The 22,997-nt window shown below is 48.8% G+C and overlaps 1 protein-coding gene across 12 annotated transcripts in view; it reads left to right on the top strand.

Moving 5' to 3' along the window:
- Positions 1-22,997, top strand: part of BCOR (BCL6 corepressor) — an 82,398-nt gene that overhangs the window by 38,860 nt on the left and 20,541 nt on the right. For 6 of the 12 annotated variants that reach the window (XM_068179744.1, XM_068179742.1, XM_068179741.1 and 3 more), the window contains 7 exons: positions 4,139-4,268; positions 5,763-5,841; positions 6,760-9,588; positions 10,283-10,336; positions 10,816-10,999; positions 18,948-19,229; positions 19,629-19,982. In XM_068179744.1, the coding sequence (XP_068035845.1) occupies positions 4,183-4,268; positions 5,763-5,841; positions 6,760-9,588; positions 10,283-10,336; positions 10,816-10,999; positions 18,948-19,229; positions 19,629-19,982 (3,868 nt within the window). In that variant the 5' untranslated portion in view covers positions 4,139-4,182. Of the gene's footprint in view, positions 1-2,352; positions 3,651-4,138; positions 4,269-5,762; positions 5,842-6,759; positions 9,589-10,282; positions 10,337-10,815; positions 11,000-18,947; positions 19,230-19,628; positions 19,983-22,997 lie in introns of those variants that run through there. The other 6 variants (XM_068179746.1, XM_068179748.1, XM_068179751.1 and 3 more) reach the window with 6 other exon arrangements.

Here is a 22,997-nt window from a genome sequence, read left to right on the forward strand (position 1 = left end):
AGAGCTTTATACGGCGCATTGTAAACGGTGCAGCAATACGGTGTCTCTGAAGTCTCCTTTCTAGCCGTGGCACAGGTCGTTGTTCCTATAAGTCGTAAATATATAAGTCGGAGGTACAAGATAAACGAGGTACCTAAACACATTCATAAGCATCAGCCCGTATTTAAGCTTATAAATACCGTGCGAGCGCTGCCCTTTAAATCAAGCTCCAGATGAACGGGGCTGAGGGCTAATCGAAGTAGATCGCTACGAGTCCCCGATTGCTTTTCACTTCTTTCTCAGGGATTTTCACAAATCTAGAAATGATCCTTCCAGTGGCCTGGAACCGGGCAGCAACGGGGCGGGGGGAAGGGGGGCCTGGGGGTTTGATGTGGGGGAGGGATCAGAGGCCGGTAATTTATTGCATTGCTTTTAATATCCGAAAGGCTGGGTTGTTCGCCGAAGCTCCCGGCGCTCCGTCGGTGCCATCGGCTCTCGCGGAGGTTTTTTTAAACCCCGCGTAGCCCTCCCCGCCGGCTGCCGCTGCGCTGCCGCTGCTGCTGCCGGCTCCGTGGCTTGTGCAGTGGAAACTGGCAGGCTGCCAGGCGGAGCTCGGAGGTGGAAAAGAGTAAAGGCGCCAAAAGGGAACTCGTGCGCCGCTGCAATTCTCCTCCCGACCCGCTTCCTGGCTCGCTGCAGCCGCCGGCCCCGCCGGGCTTCCTCCAGGTGCCCCCCCTCCTACCCCCTCCGGCCCTCCACGCCCCTCGCTGAGACTTTCACCTCGCAAACTCGCCGGCAGGCACCCCGGGGTCATGGGGGTGGAGAGGGAGGGGGAAGAGCAGGCTGCCCTGTCCCGGGTGGCGCTGCCATCTCCTCCGCTTTCCCCCGGAGGCACGGAGAAGTGGAGTCTTCCTCTTCCTCCTTCTCCCCCTCCCCGCGGGCATCGGGTTTTTCTCGTTTCCACGCCAGCAGCGTGTTAACAAAACTTTGCTGCTGCTGGCGTCAATGGCTGCCAAAAGTCTGTTGACGTTGCGAGGGAGACCCAAACGTTTCCCTTTTTAATCAGCTGCCCGAGCAGTGCGGTGTGTGCCTGTGCCTGCCTCTGCGGCGTGGGGCCGGCGGGGCGCGGGAGGTGGGTGGGTGTTCCCGGCGCGGCTCGGCACGGCACGGCACGGCTCGGCTCGGCTCGGCTCGGCACGCCGGGAGGCAGGTTAGTGCTTGCAGGCGCTTTTCACAACTGGTTTCACACGGCGGCATCGCTGCGGAACCGCGTGTGCGTTGCGCGTCTCACTCTCTTCTACCCCCCCCAGCCCCCCCCCACCCAGCGCCTCCCTCCCTCTCTTCCTCCCTTCCTCCCTCCCTCCCTCCTCCGTGCATCACCGTCTATATTTAGCCGCAAATGGCTTTATCGGCCAGACACCTCCCGGAGGAAATGCCGTGCGCGCTCCGGCTGCCGAGCCCCGCTCCGCGCCCCGCCGCGCAGCGCAGCGGGGGCAGCCGGGGGGGCTGCGGCGCCCTGGGGTGCGCTGACGGCGGCCCGGCGGGTGACAGGAGGAGGGAGGGAGAGACGTGTCCTCGGTTTCCTCCGTGCGCTGGGGCGCTCAGCCCGCCGTCGGGGTTGCATAACGGGACCGGCTGCGCCCACCCCCGCGGAAGCTGAGTATATAAATAGGTGCGGTGCCCCCCACGCCCCTCCACTGTCCCCCCCGTCCCCGCAGCGCAGAACGCTTGTGGCGCTGCCGGCGTTTGGCCGAGCCTCTGTGAGCCGGTATCCCGGACAGGCAGCTGCTTGTGGGGAGGGAGAGGAGGGGGAGGGACAGGGTGTGCGAAGAGTTAAAAGTCTGCTGCTTGTTGCAATGAAATTATGGCTGGCAGTGGCGCCGCTGCTCGTTCAGCAGACCTCCACTTTTAAACAGTTCACAAGAAGTTCATCAGGGCGGCGATGATTATAACTGCACACACGCGCGTCCCCGGGGCACATAGTGGGGGGGGGGGGGGCTTTGGGGAAGGGGCTGGCAGCCGTCGGGGGCGCAGGCTCTGACCTGCCTGGTGGCCCTGGGACATCCCACCATGTCCCTGCAACCCTGGTGGGTTTTGCCCTTGCTCGGGTGGTGGTGGCTGTGGGACATGGGGCCTCCAGATTACTCGCTTTTGGCTGGGGAAGCTCTCACTCGCCCCATGCAACTTCAGCATTTCGCTATCTGCACGTGTCAGGGGATTGATGGGCTCTAGTTCAGGCACCTCGCCTTATCTTAATGATACATTTCCACCGAGGGAAGCAGGCGGGCGCAGGCAGCCCCTCTGAGGAGCCGTGGCCCCAAAGGGAAGCGGGGCACGGAGAGCAGGACTGCATGCCGTCCCCGAGCTGGTGTCTGTCCCTTACAGATGAGGCAGTGCGCGGGGTGGCTGCTAACCTTACGTAAAACCCTAAATCACTCTCTCCATGCTGCTGCTGCCTCTATTGAAAACATTACGAGCGGCGCATCTGGAAACCAGTAAATCTGTCCAGAAAACGTCTTTCCAGTGAAATAACTCCTTTTGAATGATAGCGCGGTAACTAACCTCCGTGGATTTTTGTTTCCTCGCGGCGATTTGTGCGGACTTCATTAGGAAAAGCTAACCGTTGTGGAGAAAGGAGGGTCAGTGCGCCGTTTCATTAATATACATTTGTTCCAGACGTGGAGTTTTGCACAAAAGGCCTCTCTGAGGGGAGAAAAAAGTGTTGGGGAACAAGGCTTTCCTGCCGTTTCAGTTCTTAAACCTCTCTGAACGTGTGTGAAGTATTGTGTTAAAGGCCCAATCTGGGCTTCTTCCCTATTAAATGCCAAAGTGATCATTTGCATATTTTGTAGCCTGACAAAGGAAATGAGTTTGCTGGGGAAGCATGGATGCTTTGGGAGACGTTAGGCATTAAACTCCCAGTGGTCAATCGCCCGTTACTGGCTTGTGTGTGTGTAAAAGGAGTATCATGCCTCCTGCTTAAAGGCTTCTATTTTTGTGAGAGAGGAAGAGCTGAGGGATATCCTGTGCATTAAAGGCTCCCCCTACTTATTAACCCAGCATTTAGCAGCAGGATGCAGGCTGAAGCTCAGTCAAAAGAAACGACTCAACCTCCGAAGAGCAATTAAAATCTTGCACTGGAATAAATCATGCGCCGCGATAATCCTGTTAATAAAACGCAGCTTGTCCTGACACTTCGCTCATGCAGCAAACTAGAATTTAATGCGAGCGGAGGTGGCATTAGGCAAGGTAGGGTGGAGGAAAAGCCTTTCCCTCTCTGCCACTGGACGTGAAAATGTGGTTACCTTTCACCTGCCTCTCTGGCTGCACATGGCGCCGATCCTCTTGGACTGCTAATACTTCTCCAGTGAGCCCGCTAATGATTTCTTTCCCTGGAGTGAGCAGGCATCATTGAATTACTGAAAGCACTTGCAGCAGCAGCAGCAGCACAGCAGCTCCAATGCAGAAGCCACCAGGGCTCCTCGCTTAATCAAATCAAGGGGTGGGGAGCTCGCCAACCCACTTACTATTTTTAACCCCTTTCTCGAAGTTAGTCATGTGCAGACGCTAAAAGGGAGGGTTTTATTTAGATGCCTTCTGTAGCAGTGTCTCTTCAGTTTTAAGTCCTCGTGTAAAAGCCTTATCAGCAATCAGCGTAGCTAATACACGCGGTATGTGGTTGTTCTTGCCATGCTCTCCTGCTCCTCTATGTTGATAATGCAGGGCTTTTGTGAGTGCCTGTGGGTTGTTTGAATGTTCCTCCAGGCTCCCGGGGTCTCCCTCCTTGGTTCAGTCTATGTGAGGTGAAGATTTGGGGACTGGTGTGTACTTGGCCGGCTGAGTCATTTCTTGTGGAAATGAAATGCTGTGGAGAAACTTTTATTTGTCAATAGTCTGGAATGATTCTTAATTTTCTGGATGTGCGCCGGGGAAAAGATCCATCTCCTCTGACCTATAAATGCCCTCAATTTGCTCCTTTATTGCCGGGTATCTCCCTTAGCGGTTAACGTAGGCAGCTCACTCCCCGCACCAATCCTGCATTCATTATTAATTACCCGGAGGGAGGCTTGCTGCTCCGCTGTGATGTTTGCACTTCCTCCTAGACAAATCTGCTCAACTTTTTTTTTTCTTTTTTCTTCTTCTTTTCTTTTTTTAATAGAATATAAAACCGTGAAGAAAAGCGTTGACTTTTAAGAAGACGTCATGCTTTCTGCAACTCCCCTGTATGGCAACGTTCATAGCTGGATGAGCAATGAAAGGGTCCGCATGTGTGGAATTAATGAAGACAGGTAAATATTTAAGCTTCTGGCAAGTTAAACCACACTGTAATTCTGCAGAGCGAGGTCTCGGAGTTTGCTCACTTCCCTAATACTGGAGCAGAAAGCTGCCACCCTGAATGGAGATCAGCCCAGCTTGGAGGGAGGGCAAAGGGAGAGAGTCAAGACGTGCCTGAGAGCAGTAGAGCAGATGCTGATTTACTATGGAACAGGCAACCTGGGTCAGTGAAGTGGGGATGCACCCAAAGCAGCCTTTGGATGTGCTTTAACAATTAATTTATTATTTTGCATTTGTGAAGGGGAATTAAACCAAATAGTGCATGTTTTCTTGTGGTGATTCCCTGTGGCAGAGGGGCTTGTGCCTGCAATTTGGTGTTCACTGTCTTTGGACCAGCAGCTTGTCATGTGAAATAGGATCAGTAATGTCTGTCTCCCACAAGTGAATTTCTCCTCCTCCCCACCTTTTTTCCTGCTGAATATAATTCAGTTGATGATCAAAATTCCAGTGTTTGATGGGATGACACAGGCAATGGCAGGTGTCCCCTTCCCTTAAATCCCAGCTTTTTAAAAAGCAAAATGATCCTGGACAGAAGCTGCAGATGCGCCTCCAGTTCTCTGTGCCAGTTTTGTGTGGTTTTAGTGCTTTTCTCTCTTCTCATTCTCTGTTCTCACTGTTGTGTGAAAAGCCTTCAAAAAGCTGGTGGAAGTTTTTGGTCTTTGCAGGGAATACTATTTGCAAACATAAGCTGAAGGAAAACAGCCAAGCATCTCACTTAGCTTTCTCACCCTTCCTCCCCACTTCCCTCCCAGTTGTTCAGGGATAATAACTGTATGTGCTACTTGCAGGGAAGGTGAATCTTTTAAAAACAAATGGATTAAAATCACATTTCTGCTTTATGGTGATGATGTGCCTTTAAGCACTTCGATTGAAAGGAGTTCTTTTGGGTAATGCTGAAACTTTCCTTCTGCTGCATGTCAGTGATTTTTATCCCTGGGATTTGAAATTTGGCACTAAGGTATATTCTTTATTGGTGATTTCTGTGATAACAAGTCCCAGAGCTGCAACACTGGTATGGCACAGATGTGCAGCTCCCTCTTAAGCATGGAAGAGCTGATGTTCATATGATATTAGCGTGTGTGCTTTAATTTTATCCTCAGCAGTGTTTATGGATGGTAGATGAGCAGAGTATGCTTAAAATGGGATATTCTCCCCCTGGAAAATGGAAAGGGCAAAGAGCAAAAGAGAAGACCTTGACAAAAACTGCTTGCTTTGGAAGAGGCTGCTCTGAGATGTACTCGGTGTGTTCTTGCTGTCAAAACCCTTTATGCTTATTTTCAAATGGTCCTTGCTTTTCAAAGTAGTCAGCATGTATGCGTACAGAGAAGGATAAGTATGTTATCTCATGGGACTTCTCTAGGGGAATCAAAATATGGAGGTGATATGATACTGCACTGATCCGAGATGCACAGGATGCTTTCAAATAGTAAGCTTCTGTTTTTCAATAGGAAAATTCCCGTTAATGATGGTGATGCACCGAAAAGCAGACTGGAGTTGAGGGAGGAAAATCACCTGAATCACAGTGTGGTAAGAAGTTACAAGCTTCATGCTGCAGATGAATCTATGCCTGTCCTCCCCACCATGACTCCTACCCCTGGCTGTTATTATGTGGTCCATTTGGAGAAATGATTAAAACACCTCACCTTCCTGTTGCAGCCCTAGTGGGCTTGGGCACATTCATGTTGTTTCTGTGAAACAGTGAAGCTGGGGCTTTGTTTATTTATCTTGTTAATCTCTTGATGCTTTGTGATATGTGTTGTTGTATGACTTCAGATTCTTAATTTTGCTGTTATGAATAATGCCATGCGGAATACCAGCATGTGTGACAAAAATAGTTCATGTAAACATTAAGAGCATCAATGTTCCAGCAAAGTTGATGAGGTTTTCCTTTCTTTGAGTCTACATGGGGAGCAGCAGGTGGGAAAGAAATTTGACAGCAGACCTTCTTCATGCTGCATCCTCAGATGCCTTGCCCCATGAATCATGTGGCAGTGGTGAGCCCCAGAGCAGAGCTGCGGTGGAGGGAGAGGTCCTGTAGGATGAGGAGGAGAGGAACTCCATCCTTCTCTTTCTGGTCTCCATGCCACAGCCCACATCCTCTTGCTCTGGGCAGGCTGGGACTGAAGAGCCAGTGGTTGCACAGGAGCAGTGCCTCTGAGCATTGTCTCTGGGCCACTCCTGTCTGCTTGAGTCCTCACACCTTTGTTCCTGGCTGTTTGAATTTTGGATTTGGAGAGATTGGTGTTGATGTTTGTGGTGCTATACATATTGATCTGTAGGTTCCTGTTCTCCCATTTTCCAGTGTAATCAGCCTCTGTACGTTTTCACAACAAATGGCATGTTTGCATTGTTACTATTTCTCGTCCAAAATGCTGATCTATCTGTAGCTTGAATGGCAGTTGTGTTAGTGAGATGTGAAAGTAACGTGCTTCTTGTTCTGAAAAGGTGGATGCAACTACAGCACATCGCATCGACAGTCTTGCAGCTCTGAGTATGGACAGGTCTGGGCTCATGCGAGAAGGACTCAGAGTCCCCAGTAGCATTGTCTATTCCAGCTTGTGTGGACTTGGCTCAGAAAAATCACGGGATGCTACGGGTTCGATAGCCAGTCTGGGATTTACTCCTGAAAGAAATCCAGAGATACAGTTTAAGTCTAATCCCCCTGAAGCGGTGGAAAGTGCAGCTGTCTCTGGAAAAGCCCCGAATGGTTTCAGCGCCATATACAAAACACCACCTGGAATACAAAAAAACTCTGTCCCGACAGGGGAGACACTGGGTATGGACCGAGCTGCGGGTGACAGGCAGAGTCCCCTTGGTGTCAATGGTGCTAGTTACCTAAGGCTCCCCTGGGTAAACCCCTACATGGAGGGTGCAACGCCCACCATATACCCTTTCCTTGACTCACCAAATAAGTATTCGTTGAACATGTACAAGGCATTGCTACCTCAGCAGTCCACCTACAGCTTACCGCAGCACCTGGCTTACTCACCCGTATGTACGAACGGTGAACGTTTTTTATACCTGCCTCCCTCCCACTACGTTGCCCCTCACATCCCTTCGTCGCTGGCGTCGCCCATGAGGCTCTCGACTGCTTCAGCTTCACCGGCAATCCCGCCTTTGGTGCACTGTCCGGATAAGAGCTTGTCGTGGAAGATGGGTGTGAGCCCAGGCACCCCTGTCGACACGCACGCCTACCCCCACATCCAGAGCAGCAAGCAGCCCCGGGTCCCCACCGCCAAGCCAGCCCCCGCCAACTTGCCAGCAGATCCCGCACTCCTGCTGCCGCACTCGCCCCGGCCATCTCCCCGCCTCCCCCTGCCTGCCCAGGTCGGGGATGCCTATGCTGATTTCCACAAACATTTCCCCAGGATCACCACCTCTCCCTCCTCTGCTGTTACGCTCCCAAAGCCCTATGTGAACATCGGCAGTGAATTCCCACCTGCTCGCCTCTCCAATGGGAAGCTTCCCAAAGGCAGTGATGCTGGGGAGGCACCCCTGCCATCTGCCCCCCATGCACGGAAAGCTGGCCATGACCGGAAGGACAGCAGGTCTCCCCCACTCCTGGAAAAGCAGACTCCGACCAAAGACGTGACCGACAAACCGCTGGACTTGTCGGCGAAAGTGGTTGATGCAGAAACCGCTGGCAAGTCGGACCACGGTAAGAAAATTATGCCAACGGTGCTGGTGCATGGAAGGGCAGGAGGGGGGACACACTTGCCAGGCAGTGACATCGTTCAGAAAGAAACCATTTCTCCTGGGAACAGCTGCCCCATCTACAGGCCCGAAATTATCAGCACGGCGCCATCCTCCTGGATTGTTCCTGGTCCCAGCCCCAGTGAGGAGGCTGGGAAGAATGTCCAACTAAAAAACAAGGCACTGGACTGGGTTATGCCACAGCCGCGGAGTTCCTCCTGCCCCAGGATGGGTGGCACGGAAGCAGTGGTTGGCAGTGTTTCGGGGACGGTGTCAACAGGGGGGCGGCCAGCGTCGGCATCACCAGCTCCCAATGCCAATGTGGATTGCGCCAAGACGGCCCGGAGCTCTGCAGAGAGCACCGCCTCAGTTATACAGCATGTCGGGCAGCCCGTCGCCACCCCTGCAAAACACAGCAGCAAGGTGGCCAAGTCCTGTGGTCAGGAGGCCAACTTCAAGGCTACCGAGACTGCCCTGGCCTCCAGCCCCATCTTCCTGCCGCCCAACGAGGCGTTTCGCTCCCCGCCTCTGCCCTACCCCAGGAGCTACCTCCCATATCCAGTGCCGGAGGGGATCGCCATCAGCCCTCTCACCCTCCATGGGAAAGGACATGTCTACCCTCACCCTGTCTTGCTGCCCAACGGCAGCCTCTACCCCACCCACCTGGCTCCCAAACCTGGCCTCCCTTACAGCCTGCCAGCCGGGAGGGGGGAGTTCATGACCTACCAGGATGCACTGGGAGTGGGGATGGTGCACCCTATGCTGTTGCAGCATTCAACTTTGGAGATGAATAAGGAGGAGAAGACAGAACGGAGGTCACGGTCTCACGAGAGGGTCCGGTATGAGGACCCGGCTCTGCGGGGCCGATTGCCAGAGCTCCTGGAGAGTGGCGGGAAGATGCATTTCGAAATGCCCAGTGACAAGAGCGTGAAATTGCACCAGAACTCTGGCCATAGTAAAAACTCTGCAAAAAGCGACAAACACCTCTTCCCGGATCTTCTGCGAGATGAGCAAGAAGCTAAGAGCGAAGCAAACTTAACGAAAGCCAGCTTTGCTACAGAAAGCAGTAATCAGAGTAATGACCCTACAAAGCACAAGGTAGAGCAGGCGTCTCAGCACAGAGATTTTATTGTAATGAGAGAGGAGTTTGGAAGAAATAATGATGTTCACGAAACCTATAATTTCAAGCAAGCCCAGAGTTCATCAGTGTTTGGCTTAAGGAAAGAAGATTTATCTGTGAGCCAGCCTAAAGAGAGAGTGGTGGTCCAGCCTTCTCCTGTTTTCTTGGAAAGCGTGCACGAGAGCGATGCTCCAGCTCTGGCTTTTGGCAAGGTGCAGGAGGACGCGAAGCCATTCTGCATGGGGACCGCGCCGCCAAGCATCGATGCCAACCAGACCTATACCAAAGACGGAGCTGACGACGCGGAGTCTGCTGATGGCAAAATACTGAAACCCAAGCCGTCTAAATTGGCCAAGAGGATTGCAAACTCTGCTGGTTATGTAGGTGACCGATTCAAGTGTGTGACGACTGAACTCTACGCCGACTCCAGCCAGCTCAGCCGGGAGCAGCGGGCGTTGCAGGTGAGTCCGCGCGGTCCAACAACCGCCGCGCTTTTTGTCGTTATTTCTCTGTTGCAAGTCACAGTTGAGTTTTTAAAGTTGAGAGAAGCGAACACAGGTGGGGAGACCAGAAAATTTTTTTGTTGGGGTTTACTCACCATAAATGTCTTTAAATAGCAAAGTAAGTTTATTAATGAGAGTGAGGCAATGTAAAGAATAGTATGTGTGGCTTATAGGTACGTATGGGCTAGCCATCTTTAAAGGGCTTTTACTAAGATTGATACAAATGTTAATGCACGTTAATGTGATGTTTGTGCAGTTTCGAGGGGACTCGGACAGGCATGCATGTTACCTTGGCGCTGGCTGTAATTTCCGAGCTAGCCTGTAGAGCCAGCTAGCACAGCGTACCCAGAAGTTTTGATTAGTATGCCAAACGTGCCATTGGATGGTGAGGAGATGCAGTCATGCATTAGTGGGTCTCAGGCAACGTTGGTTCCAAGTGAGCGCCTAGGGAAGAGTAGGAGTGGTATAGAGGTTGATGCTAAGGGATGATAGACAGATACTGTGTAGGAATATTCTCAGGGTGTTTTACTTTTAATGAAGGGATGAGTTAAGCCAAATTGTTTTGCATTGTTAAGAAAAGAATTGGTTTATGCTTATAAAAATGGATGAAATTATCTAAATGATCCATTGAGTGCCCATTTTAATTACATAGATGGAAGGATTACAAGAGGACAGTATTTTATGTCTACCTGCTGCTTACTGTGAGGTCAGTTCTTCAAATTTTTATTACTAGACTCTTACATAAACCTTTGAGTTAAATTTCATTTCCAAATACACAAAGGGAAGTTTGTGGGCCATGGTCGTCTTTTATTCATTGTACGGTTTTGTATTGTTGTTTTTTTTTTTCTTTTAAATTTTCTTTTGTTTTTTTCTTTTTGTTTTTGTCTCTTTTTACCTCCAAAATGAAATGTTTTTGTTTTATATATAATATACATTTTTATATATAATCTTTTATATGTATATATATATATATACACTTATATATGAAAGAATTGTGCGGCTATTTGCTTATAAGATGCTAGAACACTGTTTTACAAGTCAGGTGTTTTAAAATCCTACCCATAGCTGTTTATCTGAAACCCTGGTTTTGAGTCAATTTTTCTTTGGAAATGCTTTCATATAAGGTAAGGTAAATGAAGTAGTTTTTATTGCAAGACTTTTTTTTTATATCAATTCTCTTTCTAGCGTGCAATGATGCGCTTCTCAGAGTTGGAGATGAAAGAGAGAGAAGGCCAAACAGCTACCAAAGACTCAGAGGTCTGCAGATTCAGCCAGGCAGATTGGGAAAACTTGAAAGGAAACAGTGAAAAGAAGCCAAAGTCTGTTGCTCTGGAAGATGCCATTGCTGACCAAAATGACAATGACAGATGTAAGCGAATTTAGATGGCTTTCTGAAGCGTGTATGTGTCTCTTTGCCATGGCAGCTTGCAGCAAAGCAAGCAAATCTTTGTGTTCTCGCTGTGTTGCTGGTGAAAGTCACTGACCTCGTCCTCTGCAGGTGCTGAGTTGCCACGGCTGGTACTCTCTGTGCTTGTTTTGGGGCTTGCAAGTTTCTGGTTGCCATTGCACCTGCTTTTCAGGAGATAGTTAACATTCTGTCACTGAGTTACTGCCTTAGAGAGATCCTCCTTTTAACTGACGGGGTACTACATCAACCAGTGAATGCAAAGGTCCAAGGTTATATTTTAGATACAGAAAGGATATGGGGGAAGACAGGAAAGCAAGAAGGAGTTCAGCTTCCTGAAGTTGCAGTAGCACTGAGATATGCCAGTATTGCAGTCTTCAAAGCAAGGATGGAGGACAGAAGAGTGAAGGGAAGTGGGGAAGGATGTGATCTGCCAGGCTTATCCATAAAAGCTGGCAGTAATAACTCCAAATGATAAAAAGCTACTTTTCCTGGTGACTTCTGCTGCAGTGGCTGGGAGGTTTGTGAGGCACAAGTTCTTGCAGGCGGAGTCTGTGAAATTCCCTGTAGGGCTGTCTGTTCCCTCTAGGCTGTTACAGAGTGTCAGAGGACTATGGAAAATGCAATGTCCTCAGAGTAAGATAAAATTAAAAATAAATTATTAGTATTAGGGGATTTTTTATTATTTGCACTTTTTTTTTGTTTGCACTCTTGGTAAGCATATGGCTTCTGTCAGTTTCCACTTTTTTGTTGTTGTTGTTGTTTTACCTAGGTATTTAAGGAATGGATCAGTTCCTTCTGTTGCTACTTTGTTTTGAAAAATTCAGAAAAAAAGATCTCTGCTGAAAGCATTGTAAAACAAGAAGAATTGTACTGCAGACTGCACTGTGTGTGTGTGTGCAGCTGTGTAACTTAGTGGTTAAGTGTGCTCTTTGGTAGGTGGAAATTCATGAGTAGGGCTAGTAGAAAATTTCATTCAGGCAATTTAATAACTTTGAATTACTGTTCTGGTCTTTGGTTAATGCTTTTGGCAGAGAGCATGCTGGTCAATCGTACTTGCTCGGTTACTCACCTAAATTCAAGTTACTGTGGCATTGCTATCACTGAAATGACAGCCTCAACAAAAATTGGCACGGCAAAATAGCAAGGGAAAGTTTTAATTGTGGAAGTGACGAGGGTAACAGGGTGGGGAGAGGCAGGCTGAGCCTCTGGAAGCTGGGCAGCCTTTTCCTTCTCCAAGCTATATCGAGGTGGCTGCTGGGAGGAAGGCATCGCTGCCTTTGCAGTCCCTGTGCTAGAGCTGAGAGCTGGGCAGGCTGCTGTCCTGGCTGTCCCCTTTGCAGCCTTCCTTGCTCCTCAGAGGACTTGGGATGCCCTGGTGGTGTTCTCTGTTAAATTCCACCCTGGGTGTGCAGGAGAGCTAGAAGAGCAGCGGCAGCAGCAGTCCTGCTGGCTGGTTCTGGCTGCAAAGAGGTCCAGCAGAGGGGGGATGATGGGGTGTGGAGAGGGGACAGAGGGATTAACGGAGGGAGGGAAGGCAGGCTTGCTCAGGGACCTGGGACTGCTTGTGGAGGGGCAGCAGGGGGCTGTGGAGAGGATGACTGTTGAAGCATAATTGTATGCTGAAACCCCTTCCCCCATCCTTGCAAAAGGCTGATGATACGGTTTGTCTGTACATTCACCATTTAGTGAGATCTCTGGCGCTTGAATCTGCTGGCTAAAATTTGTTTGAGACTGTTAAATAACTGTTGGAAGCAGGGAAGGTATGTTCAGTCTTATGTTGGTTCATTCCTCTCCTCTGCTAATTAACTCTGAATTAACAGGCTATTTCAGACTTTGGCCAAATGTCTAAACTCCTAAAAGCACGGATCTGTTCTGCTGAGGGAGCTCCTTTTTTTGTACACCCGCCTGGGCAGCAGCAAATACTTACCAGTACAGATTCAGGTCTCAGTAAAAGTTTTTTATCGTGGTGGTTCACCTCCTGCCCCTCGGGATAGCAGCTGATAAATCAGGAAGCCGAGTTTCACACCTCTTGAATGCCTCTACTGTGGTGGCTTGGGCTCTCTGTTGGGGCTTGAGCCACCAGCAGCCTTAATGCATCTCTCACTGAGCGACTGGCAAAGGGGTGATGAGCTCTGCCTTCTCTTCCCCTTCGGTGAGAACCAGGGCTGCTTATCTTTTGCCTTCCCTTTGCCTTCAGCTTCTGGCCACGCTGTTGGTGTGTTTGGCTTTAAAGCTCCTGAACGGGAATGTGCTGATGGTTTGCAGCCTCTCGTGTTTCCTTTCTGCCTCCAGTGAGCGATCTTGCTGCTTGAAAAGTTGTTTCCCTGTGTTTCATGTTTGTCTGGCGCTAGCTTGAAAGTGAAACAGCCGTGCCTTTACCTGTGTAAAGAAGGGAATTTAGGAGTGAAACCAGCGGGCTGTTCTGCCTGCACTGCCCGCACTTCACCTCCCTGATGTCGGCGGGGAAGAAGGAAACTGCATCCAGAACTGTGACTGTGGCACGGAGCCAGCTCCCAGGGCTCCCCTGCTGCCGCCTGGGCTGTGCTTGGCACAGAGCACAGCGCGATCGGGGCCCTGGCAGCTGCCTGCCCCCTTGGCTCCTCCAAATCTACCAGTGCTCCAAAAGGCTAAATAACACAGGCAGGTGATGCTTACAGAGGCATTTGATGGGATGGAGACTGCTTTTTTTTAGCTTGTCCTAGGACTTGCTGTTTTTTCTAGCTGCATTGCACATGTATAGACTTTTTTGGAAGCACACGAAGGCACAATATCCGGTTCCTTAAACTTTTCCTCTGACTTGGCAGTGTGTGATTTTCTGTACTGGGAGTCTCCTTAAGTTTGAGCATGGAGCCTCCTGGAGAAGGGTAAAAGAGATGGGCTTTTTTTTTTTTTTGTTTAGCTTTTTGTTTTGCCCTTTTTTTTTTTTTAAGGCCCAATTTAAGGCAGGTAGCCATGTTAGCTAATTAATGAGCAATTAAAGCCGATCAGTAAATTAGAAGTGCTTCAGTTCTCTCCCATCTCGTCTAGGTTTTGCTGGGCATCTGAGACCGGGCATCTGAGAGCAGCCGCAAAGCTGCTTTGTTGCCAAGGTGACTTGTAAATGTTGCTGAGGCAATGCTGCTCCAGTGCATTTTCATAGCACAAACATGATAAATTATGGGATGCATATGTCATGAGTCATAGGATTGTTCGGAGATCAAGTGATTTAAGCTATTGGCACGGACACACGCATCAATACGGGCATGTGATGATCGCATGTCAGTTCATAACAAAGCTCTTCCAGAGGTTCTGAAAATCATACCCGAGTGTGAAAGATTGGATGAATTCTACAAACTGTGAATTTCTTGATTGGGGAGCAGGACTTCACCTCTTTATTTAATTTTTTAGGGTGGAAGACACTGCCTCTTTAAGCCTTAGCCGGGCAAAATTACCCCAGTATATTAGAAGCCTGATCTTAAGGCATGAGGTCATAAGGAAGGAGTTAAAGCAGTTGGTATGTGTGAAGGTAAATGGTGCAATGTGCCAAAACACATTGCACAATTGATCTTAGCATTGTAGTGAAGTGCCAGTGTCCCTTTGCATGGTGATGCCCTGCTATTCTTTTTTCTTGCTGGGCTGTGTGTGCACTGGAGCAAATGAAAGATGGAGGCAGTAAACATGTCCTTTGCCCTGGTCAGTTATTACCTTCCTGCTGCAGGACATAGTGGAAGGGGAAAAAAAAAAAGTCTGTGCACTGAGAGTGGTGGTTGCTTGTTTGTGCAGCGTGGTAGGCTTGGGCAGAATGAAACAAATGTGGAAAGCTCCCAAGCAGAGGTGCTTGGATGCAAAAGTGAAATCAGCTGGGTTCCCTCTGCCCCATGGGATACTCAGAGATGAATTCTGAGGATATCTTAGGGAATTTCTTACTGTTGTTGTGATCTCCCTGCTGAATACTGGATTTTAGCATTTGGATAGTCATTACTGTTCTTGGATGAATAAAGGGTGCCTTGCATGTAAGTGAGTGCAATGAGGGGTTGCTCCAGGGAAGAGGAAAGGCTGTTTTTCGCTGCCATGTTTTTTGAACAGAAGAATCTGCAGTTTAAACACTAAGTTGTGTTTCCTTGTTTGCATCGAATGGGAGCGCCTGGTCTTGTTGACAGCGGTTGACAGCAACAGGAAGATGGAAAAACGAAAGAAAGTTTTTTGGGCAGCGTGTTTGTGTGTGTCTGTAACTGCTCCTTGTGAGATTGTAACCCGTGCACTAAGAAGATACTGCTTCAGACAGAAACCAGCTGTGAAGAAGCATCTTCTTAATTCTTCCTTGTTTCTAGATTGGTAGGAGAGTGAGAAATGGTTTGAATAGTTGGTGCTGGTTGTCACAGCTGGTGTGAGACTAGCAGATACTGAAGGCTTGAGGAAGGAACACATTTAAGAGTTTAATCTCCTTTCTCATAGAGGTGTGTTGCTATAAGAACTCAGCATTTATCCTGTGTTTCTGGCAACCTCACCACTGTTTGAATAATGATGATATGAGAACTCCCAAGTATTTTGTTGTTGTTTTCTTCCTCAGGCAGAGAAGAGGATGTTGTAGGTACATGGCACGGGAGGGGGGGTGGTGGGAACAAAAGCAGATAAATTCTCCTCATCCTTGTTGGGCACGCACATTATGCTTATGTTGCTGTACTTCTTGTTGACATTTGTATCTTAATTTGGGGAGACGTTGCGTCTGATCCCGGTTGCTTGCAAAACAGTTTGAGGACAGAGTGGAATCCGGTGGTAAAATATTAATAGAGCCTGCTCTCCGTGAGGCAGAGGCAGCTGTGCCAGGGGGAAAAACCTCTGGGCTTGCGACGTGTCCGTGCAGGCTGCGAGGAGAGCCTGACAGCCCGCGGGCTGCGCCGTGTCCCCAGCAGCGAGTGACCTTTGTTCTTTGGCACTGAAAATCCGGCTGCGGGAGCGGCGGGCGCGCCGGAGCACACAGGCAAGGACACGTCCCGCGGCTCCCTGGCCGCGCCGGGCTGCGCTCCCGCCTCGGTGCAGGGTGATTACACAGCCGGCATTAGTGCGCGGAGATGCCGCTTCCCTAATGCTCTTAGCTGCAGCGAGCGGGACGGATTTCGCAGCCGCGTGTGCAGCGGGCGGTCCTCGAGAGGGATTTCTGGCTCGGCAGCTGCGGAGATGTAGCTCCGGTCTCCTGAGGGTCCCTCTGGGATGTCACCGGGCAGCGGAGGCCAAGGCGTCACGGAGCTGCTGGCAGCGAGGGCTTTCTGGATGAACTGCAGTAGGTGTGTGCTGTTCTTCCCAGCATGTGGAGCCCCGGAGGAAGGCTGACAGTGACAAGCTGTTAGCGAGGTCTCTCCCCTCTTTATTTTTCAGCACAGCCTGAATGAGCGGCGCTCGACATCCCCGTGCCAAGTCCTCTTGCAGACAGAGAAGGAATTAATCTGCAGCAGGTTGCTTTCGGTGGTGGCAGGCTGGAATTAGCTTGCTGTTTCCTGCAAGCCGTAAAGATTAAGACCATCACCCGCCCTGCCCCCCCTCCAGCCTGCTACTTCCTTTGACCCTGCAAGAGCTTCTCTGGGAATTGGTCAGGATGTGCCTGCCTTTTCTCAGGCCAGACAGTGTTAGGAGCAGGAAAGCTATCCCAGTGTAGCGACTCACAGCATGAACCATGGCGTGTAGCTGTTGGTGCTGCTGGAGCTGAGAAGGCTCTCAGACAGCAGGGGTGTGGCTGAGAGTGCCCTTACCTGATCTCTTCAGGGAAACTGACCACAGAAGTATAATGTTTCCTTATGAAAGGAAGAAAATAGCAGATTGCATTAAAAATGTAAAATGAAATCTGATAGACACATTTATTTCTATTGTGATACTTAAAACGTGGCTGGACCAGCTGCTTTTGTGCTGTGTGAAACAGGACTGCTGGTGCTTTTGGTGTGGTTATAGGGTACAGCTGTGGGGCGGCGTCCTCGTGCCAGATGTGCGAGCACAGGGTGCTGCCAGATTCATTCTCATCTGGGGGGACTCAGATTCAGATTCAGAGGCACGGTCACAGTGAGCTGAGATACCTGTTCTCTGGAACATCTCAGCGTTGTTGGCTGGAAGAAGTGTGACAAAGTGCATTTTAAAGTCTTGGAAGGAGCATGTGTTGGCCAGACGGCCTTGTGGAGAGGAGCATCGCTGAACAGCAGAACAGCCCGAGCCTCCCGCTCGCCTGCAGAAAATCAGCTTTTGTTTTGATTTTTCTTGGCCGATATCTTGTGCTGTTTTACAAGCAGCCCTGCAGGCAGCTTTCCCAAGCAGTGTAAAAATTATGCTGGGGTGTCTTCTGGTGCCGACAAACATTTCCAGAGCCCTTGGTGCTACTTGGAGCCATTTCCAGATTGTGGTGAAGAGAAAACTCATCAGGGAAGTTTCCCCTCGCAACCCCCCCAGCCTTCCATTACTGATAACAGGCATTTCGAGGATGGTCATGAAACCAGGAGGGGTTGACAGAGCTGTAGGAAGGTGCTGTCGAGATAAAATGGGATGGAGTTGGCTGCCTCCAGATGCTGCCAGTGGTGGGTCTTGGAGGGCACAGGAGGGGAGAAGGGGTTGCAGGGGAGCAATGTCAGCCTTGATAAGGGGGAAGAGAATTTGAAAGCCAGGCTGGACAGGGCATCCTGTAAAAAACTGAGTAAAAGAGAGAGAGGATCCGCGGGAGGGAAGGACAACAGAGCTGTCAGGAGTCCAGGCATGAAACTAGCAAATGTGTTTGCAGGAAGGGAAGTGAGAGAAGGAGGAAGGGCGAGAAGGAGGAAGAGGAAAAGGGACAGTGAGCCATGGAGCAGTAGGATGGAGCATACAGTTTGCCAAGCAGTGGCAGAGGTGTGGAGTGTTGGTCGGCCAGGAGGGCTAAAACACGTGGGAACCCCAACTTGTTTGTGGGAATTGTAAATAGGAGCTGATTATCTGTGTTGAAGTCTGTACTGCATCTCTGCCTAACCTTGCCTTTGCTAGTTTGGTTAAACCCAAGAAAATAACGTTATTCAAGATGGTGATTAAGTGTAATTTTAAATCAAGCATCCATTTAAAATTTACTGTTTGCAATTGGGCAAACAGTATTGGAGGGAAGCTGAAGTTAGTGCGGGCGAGGCAGCATGGGTGTTTTTGTGGTGAATTTGTCAGACTAGTTTCTAGTAAGCTTTTCAGGGCTCATCACCCTCTTGCTATTGCTGGAAATACTCCTTGAAAAAAGTGAGGTCTGTTTTAAAAGGAGGTGACAGAGATCATGTGAGGTACAGTGACTGGTTGGTTGCTTGAAGTGAGGAAGCCTTTTTATAACCTTGGATTCAAGTAGTGCTTTTTTGCAAAATATCACAGCTATTCTTAGTGGTATTTCTGTGTCCGTGTGTGTGTGTTCTGTATCCCATTTATATCTCCAGAAGAAGGGATGAATGCTTTTAAGTCAGACTCTGCAATTTGATGGGAGAAGTTAGTGAAAGATTAGGAATTAAGGGAGGACTAATACTTGGTTGTCATCAGAAGGTATTTTTAACTGGATTGTTACTTGCCACAGTTTAGGGGGGTGAGGTTGCTTTCTGAAAAGGGTTTGTGCTTTCAGTATCTAAAGAGCTTTCTTTATTTAAAAAAGCATATTGTGATGTTTCTATGGATACAAGTATAGTGAATATTGTGCTTCTTAAATTAAAGTAAAAACAACACAAAGTAGTGTGCATTTGGGAGTTTTGTGCTTAACTGTTGAGAAAATTGCTGCCTTAGGCTGGGCAGAGGAGACTTGTTCCCAAGTACAATTTTGTGTTTATTTGCATGCCTCATGAGCCGTAATTCATGATGGAGATGACATTGAAGAGATCAGAGAGCAAAGCCTTCTCACAATGAACTGTGTCGTATTTATTAGGTCTTGTGGTGTTTGTTTGTTTTTTATTTTTAGGTAACTTTACTAGTACAGAAAACAACCGAGGTCACTTTCTTGAAACTCCAGAGGAAAAAGATCTCTCAAATGAGAAATGTTATTTGGAGAGACATTCTGTATATGAAAAGGTAGAAGACCAGCCAACAGAAGATTTTGGCCAACATTCATGTCCACGTCTGGACAGGAAACGTAAACACTCTGGTGAGAGAGTGCAAAATGATGGCAGCCAAAATGAAAGCTTTGTGGATGAACTGCAGGATGAAGTTATATCAAAAGCAAAAAAGAAGAAGAATTCCAAAGGTAAGACAGCATTTTGCTTTGGTCTCTCTCAAGGAATGTCTTGTGAAAGGAACGTCCCTTTGGCTTAATGTGTTTCCATTTTTGAACTTGCTAGTTACCAATGTGAGCACTGTCATTTCACTTTAAATTATATATATGTATATATATGTATGTATATATATGTGTATATATATATGTATATATAAAAAAAAACTTGGTATGTAAGGATAAAGCACTAGTCATTGGCCACTGTAGCCACAGCAGTGCAAGTTACTGTAGTGCATGTAACCCGTAATGAGCGAAGCTGTAAAATGCATAGTGTGGTGGTAAAGCTGAGACTATATGCCCCGAAAGTGAAATGTAGCTTTTGTTTTAAGTTGAGGGGGCTTTTTGATTAATTTTTAGTTATTTTTCCATTAGATGACTGGCCTGAGAGGGAAATGACAAACAATTCCTCTAACCACTTAGAAGAGCCCAATTGTAATGAGGTGACCAACCTGAAGGTGTGCATTGAATTAACAGGGCTCCATCCCAAAAAGCAGCGTCACCTGCAGCATCTTAGGGAACTATGGGAGCAGCAGGTGTCACCAGAGAGATCCCCGTCCGGCAAGTTGGGCCGGCAAAGCAGGAAAGATTTAGCTGAGGCTGTTCAGCCAGAGGCCACTGCAAAGGTCAAAGACTTCACAGAAGAAAGGCACACCAAGAAAAGGTCAGAGGCCAAAAGCAATAGAAGTTGGTCTGAAGAGTCCCTCAAAACAAGTGACAATGAACAAGGTATGCAGAGACTACTAGGGAAACCAGCTGGCTTTAGCATGTACAGTGACGCATGCTGCCACCGATGTTAAGGAATTGTCGAGAGTTTTTTTTCTTCTTTCTTTTTTTAAAACTATATATATTTCTGTAGATGTCCATTTTTATAAGGACTGACACCTCCTCTTTAAGAATTGCACTGTAGCTGGTATTTGTCAGACAAGAAAACATGTTTGTGTATGTGTGCGTAACTGTGTTTGTGTGTGTGTGTGTGTGTGTGTGTGTTTTGGTTTTAAATATTTTCATAGATGATGTGAAAATGAAGTTTATCTCTAGAGGAGAGATGGGGAGGGCATAAAATGTGGCCATGCTTTTGGGTGAGAGGGGGAGCAAATGGGCTGCTAGTTGGTGTAAGGGTATTTAACCACACGTAGGGATTGAGGGGCTGTGAGCTTCTAAAACATTGTCAGCACAGCTATAGCAGCTCTTGATCTCGGGAACCCAACGCCTCCAGCACCCTCAGCACTGCTGGCTTCCCCTGCCTTTCCCAGGCCATATGCTCAAGGGCAAAGCTCATCCTCCTCCTGACAAGGATGCTTTGCTGGTTTGTCCTGAGCATGTCCTGTAAACCCCTTGCACCCCGCTTCCTGGCCCCTTGGAAGAGGTCTTCCAGCAGCTCTCTGCTAAGGTGTTGCTTCCTCAGAGCATATCAGCTTTCCTTGACTTGTTTTTGGCTTCTTTTTTACCTCTCACTCCACTTCGCCTTTCCCTATCCTCCCTCCCATTTCTGTCCATATCCTGTCCTGGGGGAAAGCCTGTGGATACAATCTACCAAATTTTCATTGGGATGGGCAGGTCACTCTCCTGTCCTCACTGACCTCAGTCCCTGGGCACATTGTCTGCTCTGATGCTTTTCTCCTTCCCTGCAACATTTTGCTGCTGTAGCTTGGCTGGAGAACAGATGGGGAATGGAATCACACAGTGCACGGGGCAAATCCCCTTTTCTCTTCTTTCTCTTTTCCTGCTCTTACCTCTCCAAGCACTCTGCTTGTTTTTGAGGAAAGACTATTTCTGGGAGCGGGAGCTCCGTGTATGGCATTTGGGCTCCTTGCTCCTTCACAAACCTGTGAGCTTCATTGACTGGAAGACATTCCCATTCCAGCTGGCATAGCCTATAGTTTAGTTGGGATCCCCTTGAAAGAGAGAAGCATGAGGAGAATGGATTCTCTTGTCCCACCCCATGGAAAGGACTGAGTCCAGATCATCCTGTGCCAGTGAAGATTTTTCCTTTTCCTCAGTGTCTCTGAAACAGTCACAGGCAAAAGTATCAGCTTCCCTTCGGTCCCAAAGCTTCTCATCTGTCCTTCTCCTTGGTAGGATTATCTGAGGGCAGAAACCCCCAAACTTTGATGCTTACTGATGGGGAAGGATCCATCCAAAAGGATTTGTGCAGTAGGAGAACAAAACTTGGTTTAACAAACCAAGGAAAAAAAGGAGCTTTGACTCTTACTTCCTTGCTTTATGTGCTGCCTTGGCGAGCATGGTACCTGCTCAAACACCCCTGGCCCTCACCTTAGTACTTTCAGAGAGAGATACCTTGTAGACGTCAAACACTAACAAGAAGCTGTATTGTGTAAGGATGCTCTCACTTTCCCCTGGAATCCCTCCTGTGTGACAAGCAGTGACAAGCTCATGGCCTTGTGAAAAAAAAAAGAGGTGGCTCCCAATTTGTGCACCATTCCCAAAGGCATTCAGATTCAGTTGCCCTATGGCTATGAAAAAACCCTTGGGTTTTGAAGCTGCTATAAAACCATAAACTTGACTAAATTGTGCCTTGCTGTTCGTTGTACAAAGACAGTGGATATCATTCAGATAATTTTGATGGTGCTTCTCCAGCCCTGTTGAAGTGTAAACTTTTGAATCTCCTCGTTCTTAGTTGACTGGGATGAGGACATTTTCCCACATTGTATGACAGAGCATCCTCTGCATGACAGTCTCATGAGGACAGAGACTTGCAGCTTGTCTGTCTTGCTCAGGACTAGTCCTCAAACTTTTCTTAAACAAGCAGAGACTGTCAGTATGAGGATATACACTGTCACTTGCAGCTTTTTTTTAGTTTGGGGCTGGGAGCAGCTGTTCTCTGTGCTCTAGCACTGCCTGCAGTTGTGGCAGTCTCTGCTGCTGCGCAGCTGCTTGCATCCCAAGGAGCAGGCTATAACAGGACAGGAGGGTTGCCTCTGTGCTTCTGAAACCTCGTTCTAACTTTAGCAGGATGATTTGCCACTCCTGCCTGCAAATCTCTGGCAATGTGGAGGTTTCTGATTTCTGGGCTTGTTACTCCAGTTGTGATTTATGCAGAGCAGTGTGGGCAGCAGGTCGGGGGAGGTGATTCTGTCTCTGCTCTGCTCCTGTGAGACCTTGCTTGCAGTGCTGTGTCCAGTTGTTGGGCCCCCAGCATGGGAAACATGGACCTGCTGGAGCAAATGCAGAGGAGGCTGCAAAGATAATCGGTGGGCTGAATCAGCTCTGCTGTGAAGACAGGCTGAGGAGGTTGGGGTTGTTCAGCCCAGAGAAGAGAAGGCTCTGGGGAGACATTATAGCACCTTCCAAAACCTAAAAGAGAGCTCTAAGAGAGGTGGTGAGGGACTTTTGACAAGGACATATAGCGGTAGGACAAGTGGTAACAGATTTAAGAGGGGGTAGGCTTAGATTAGGTTATTAGGAAGGAATTCTTGACTCTGAGAGTGGTGAGGCACTGAAACAGGCTTCACAGAGAAATTGTGGCTGCCACATCTATGGAAGTGTTCAGGGCCAGGTTGGATGGGGCTCTCAGCAAACTGGTCTAGTGGAATGTGTCCCTGCCAGTAGCAGAGGGGTTGGAAATGGATGATCTTTAAGGGATGATCTCCCTTCCAACCCTAAACCATTCTGCGATTCTGTGGTCCTGTTGCAAAGCGGCATTGCCGTGCTGGGTCTCCGGGGTGCAGCAGGTCCGTGGACATGGGGATACTGCTGCCTCAGGGCATCACACTGCTTGCC

This window comes from Anomalospiza imberbis, chromosome 2 (genome assembly GCF_031753505.1).
Source record: "Anomalospiza imberbis isolate Cuckoo-Finch-1a 21T00152 chromosome 2, ASM3175350v1, whole genome shotgun sequence".
Lineage (NCBI taxonomy): Eukaryota > Metazoa > Chordata > Aves > Passeriformes > Viduidae > Anomalospiza > Anomalospiza imberbis.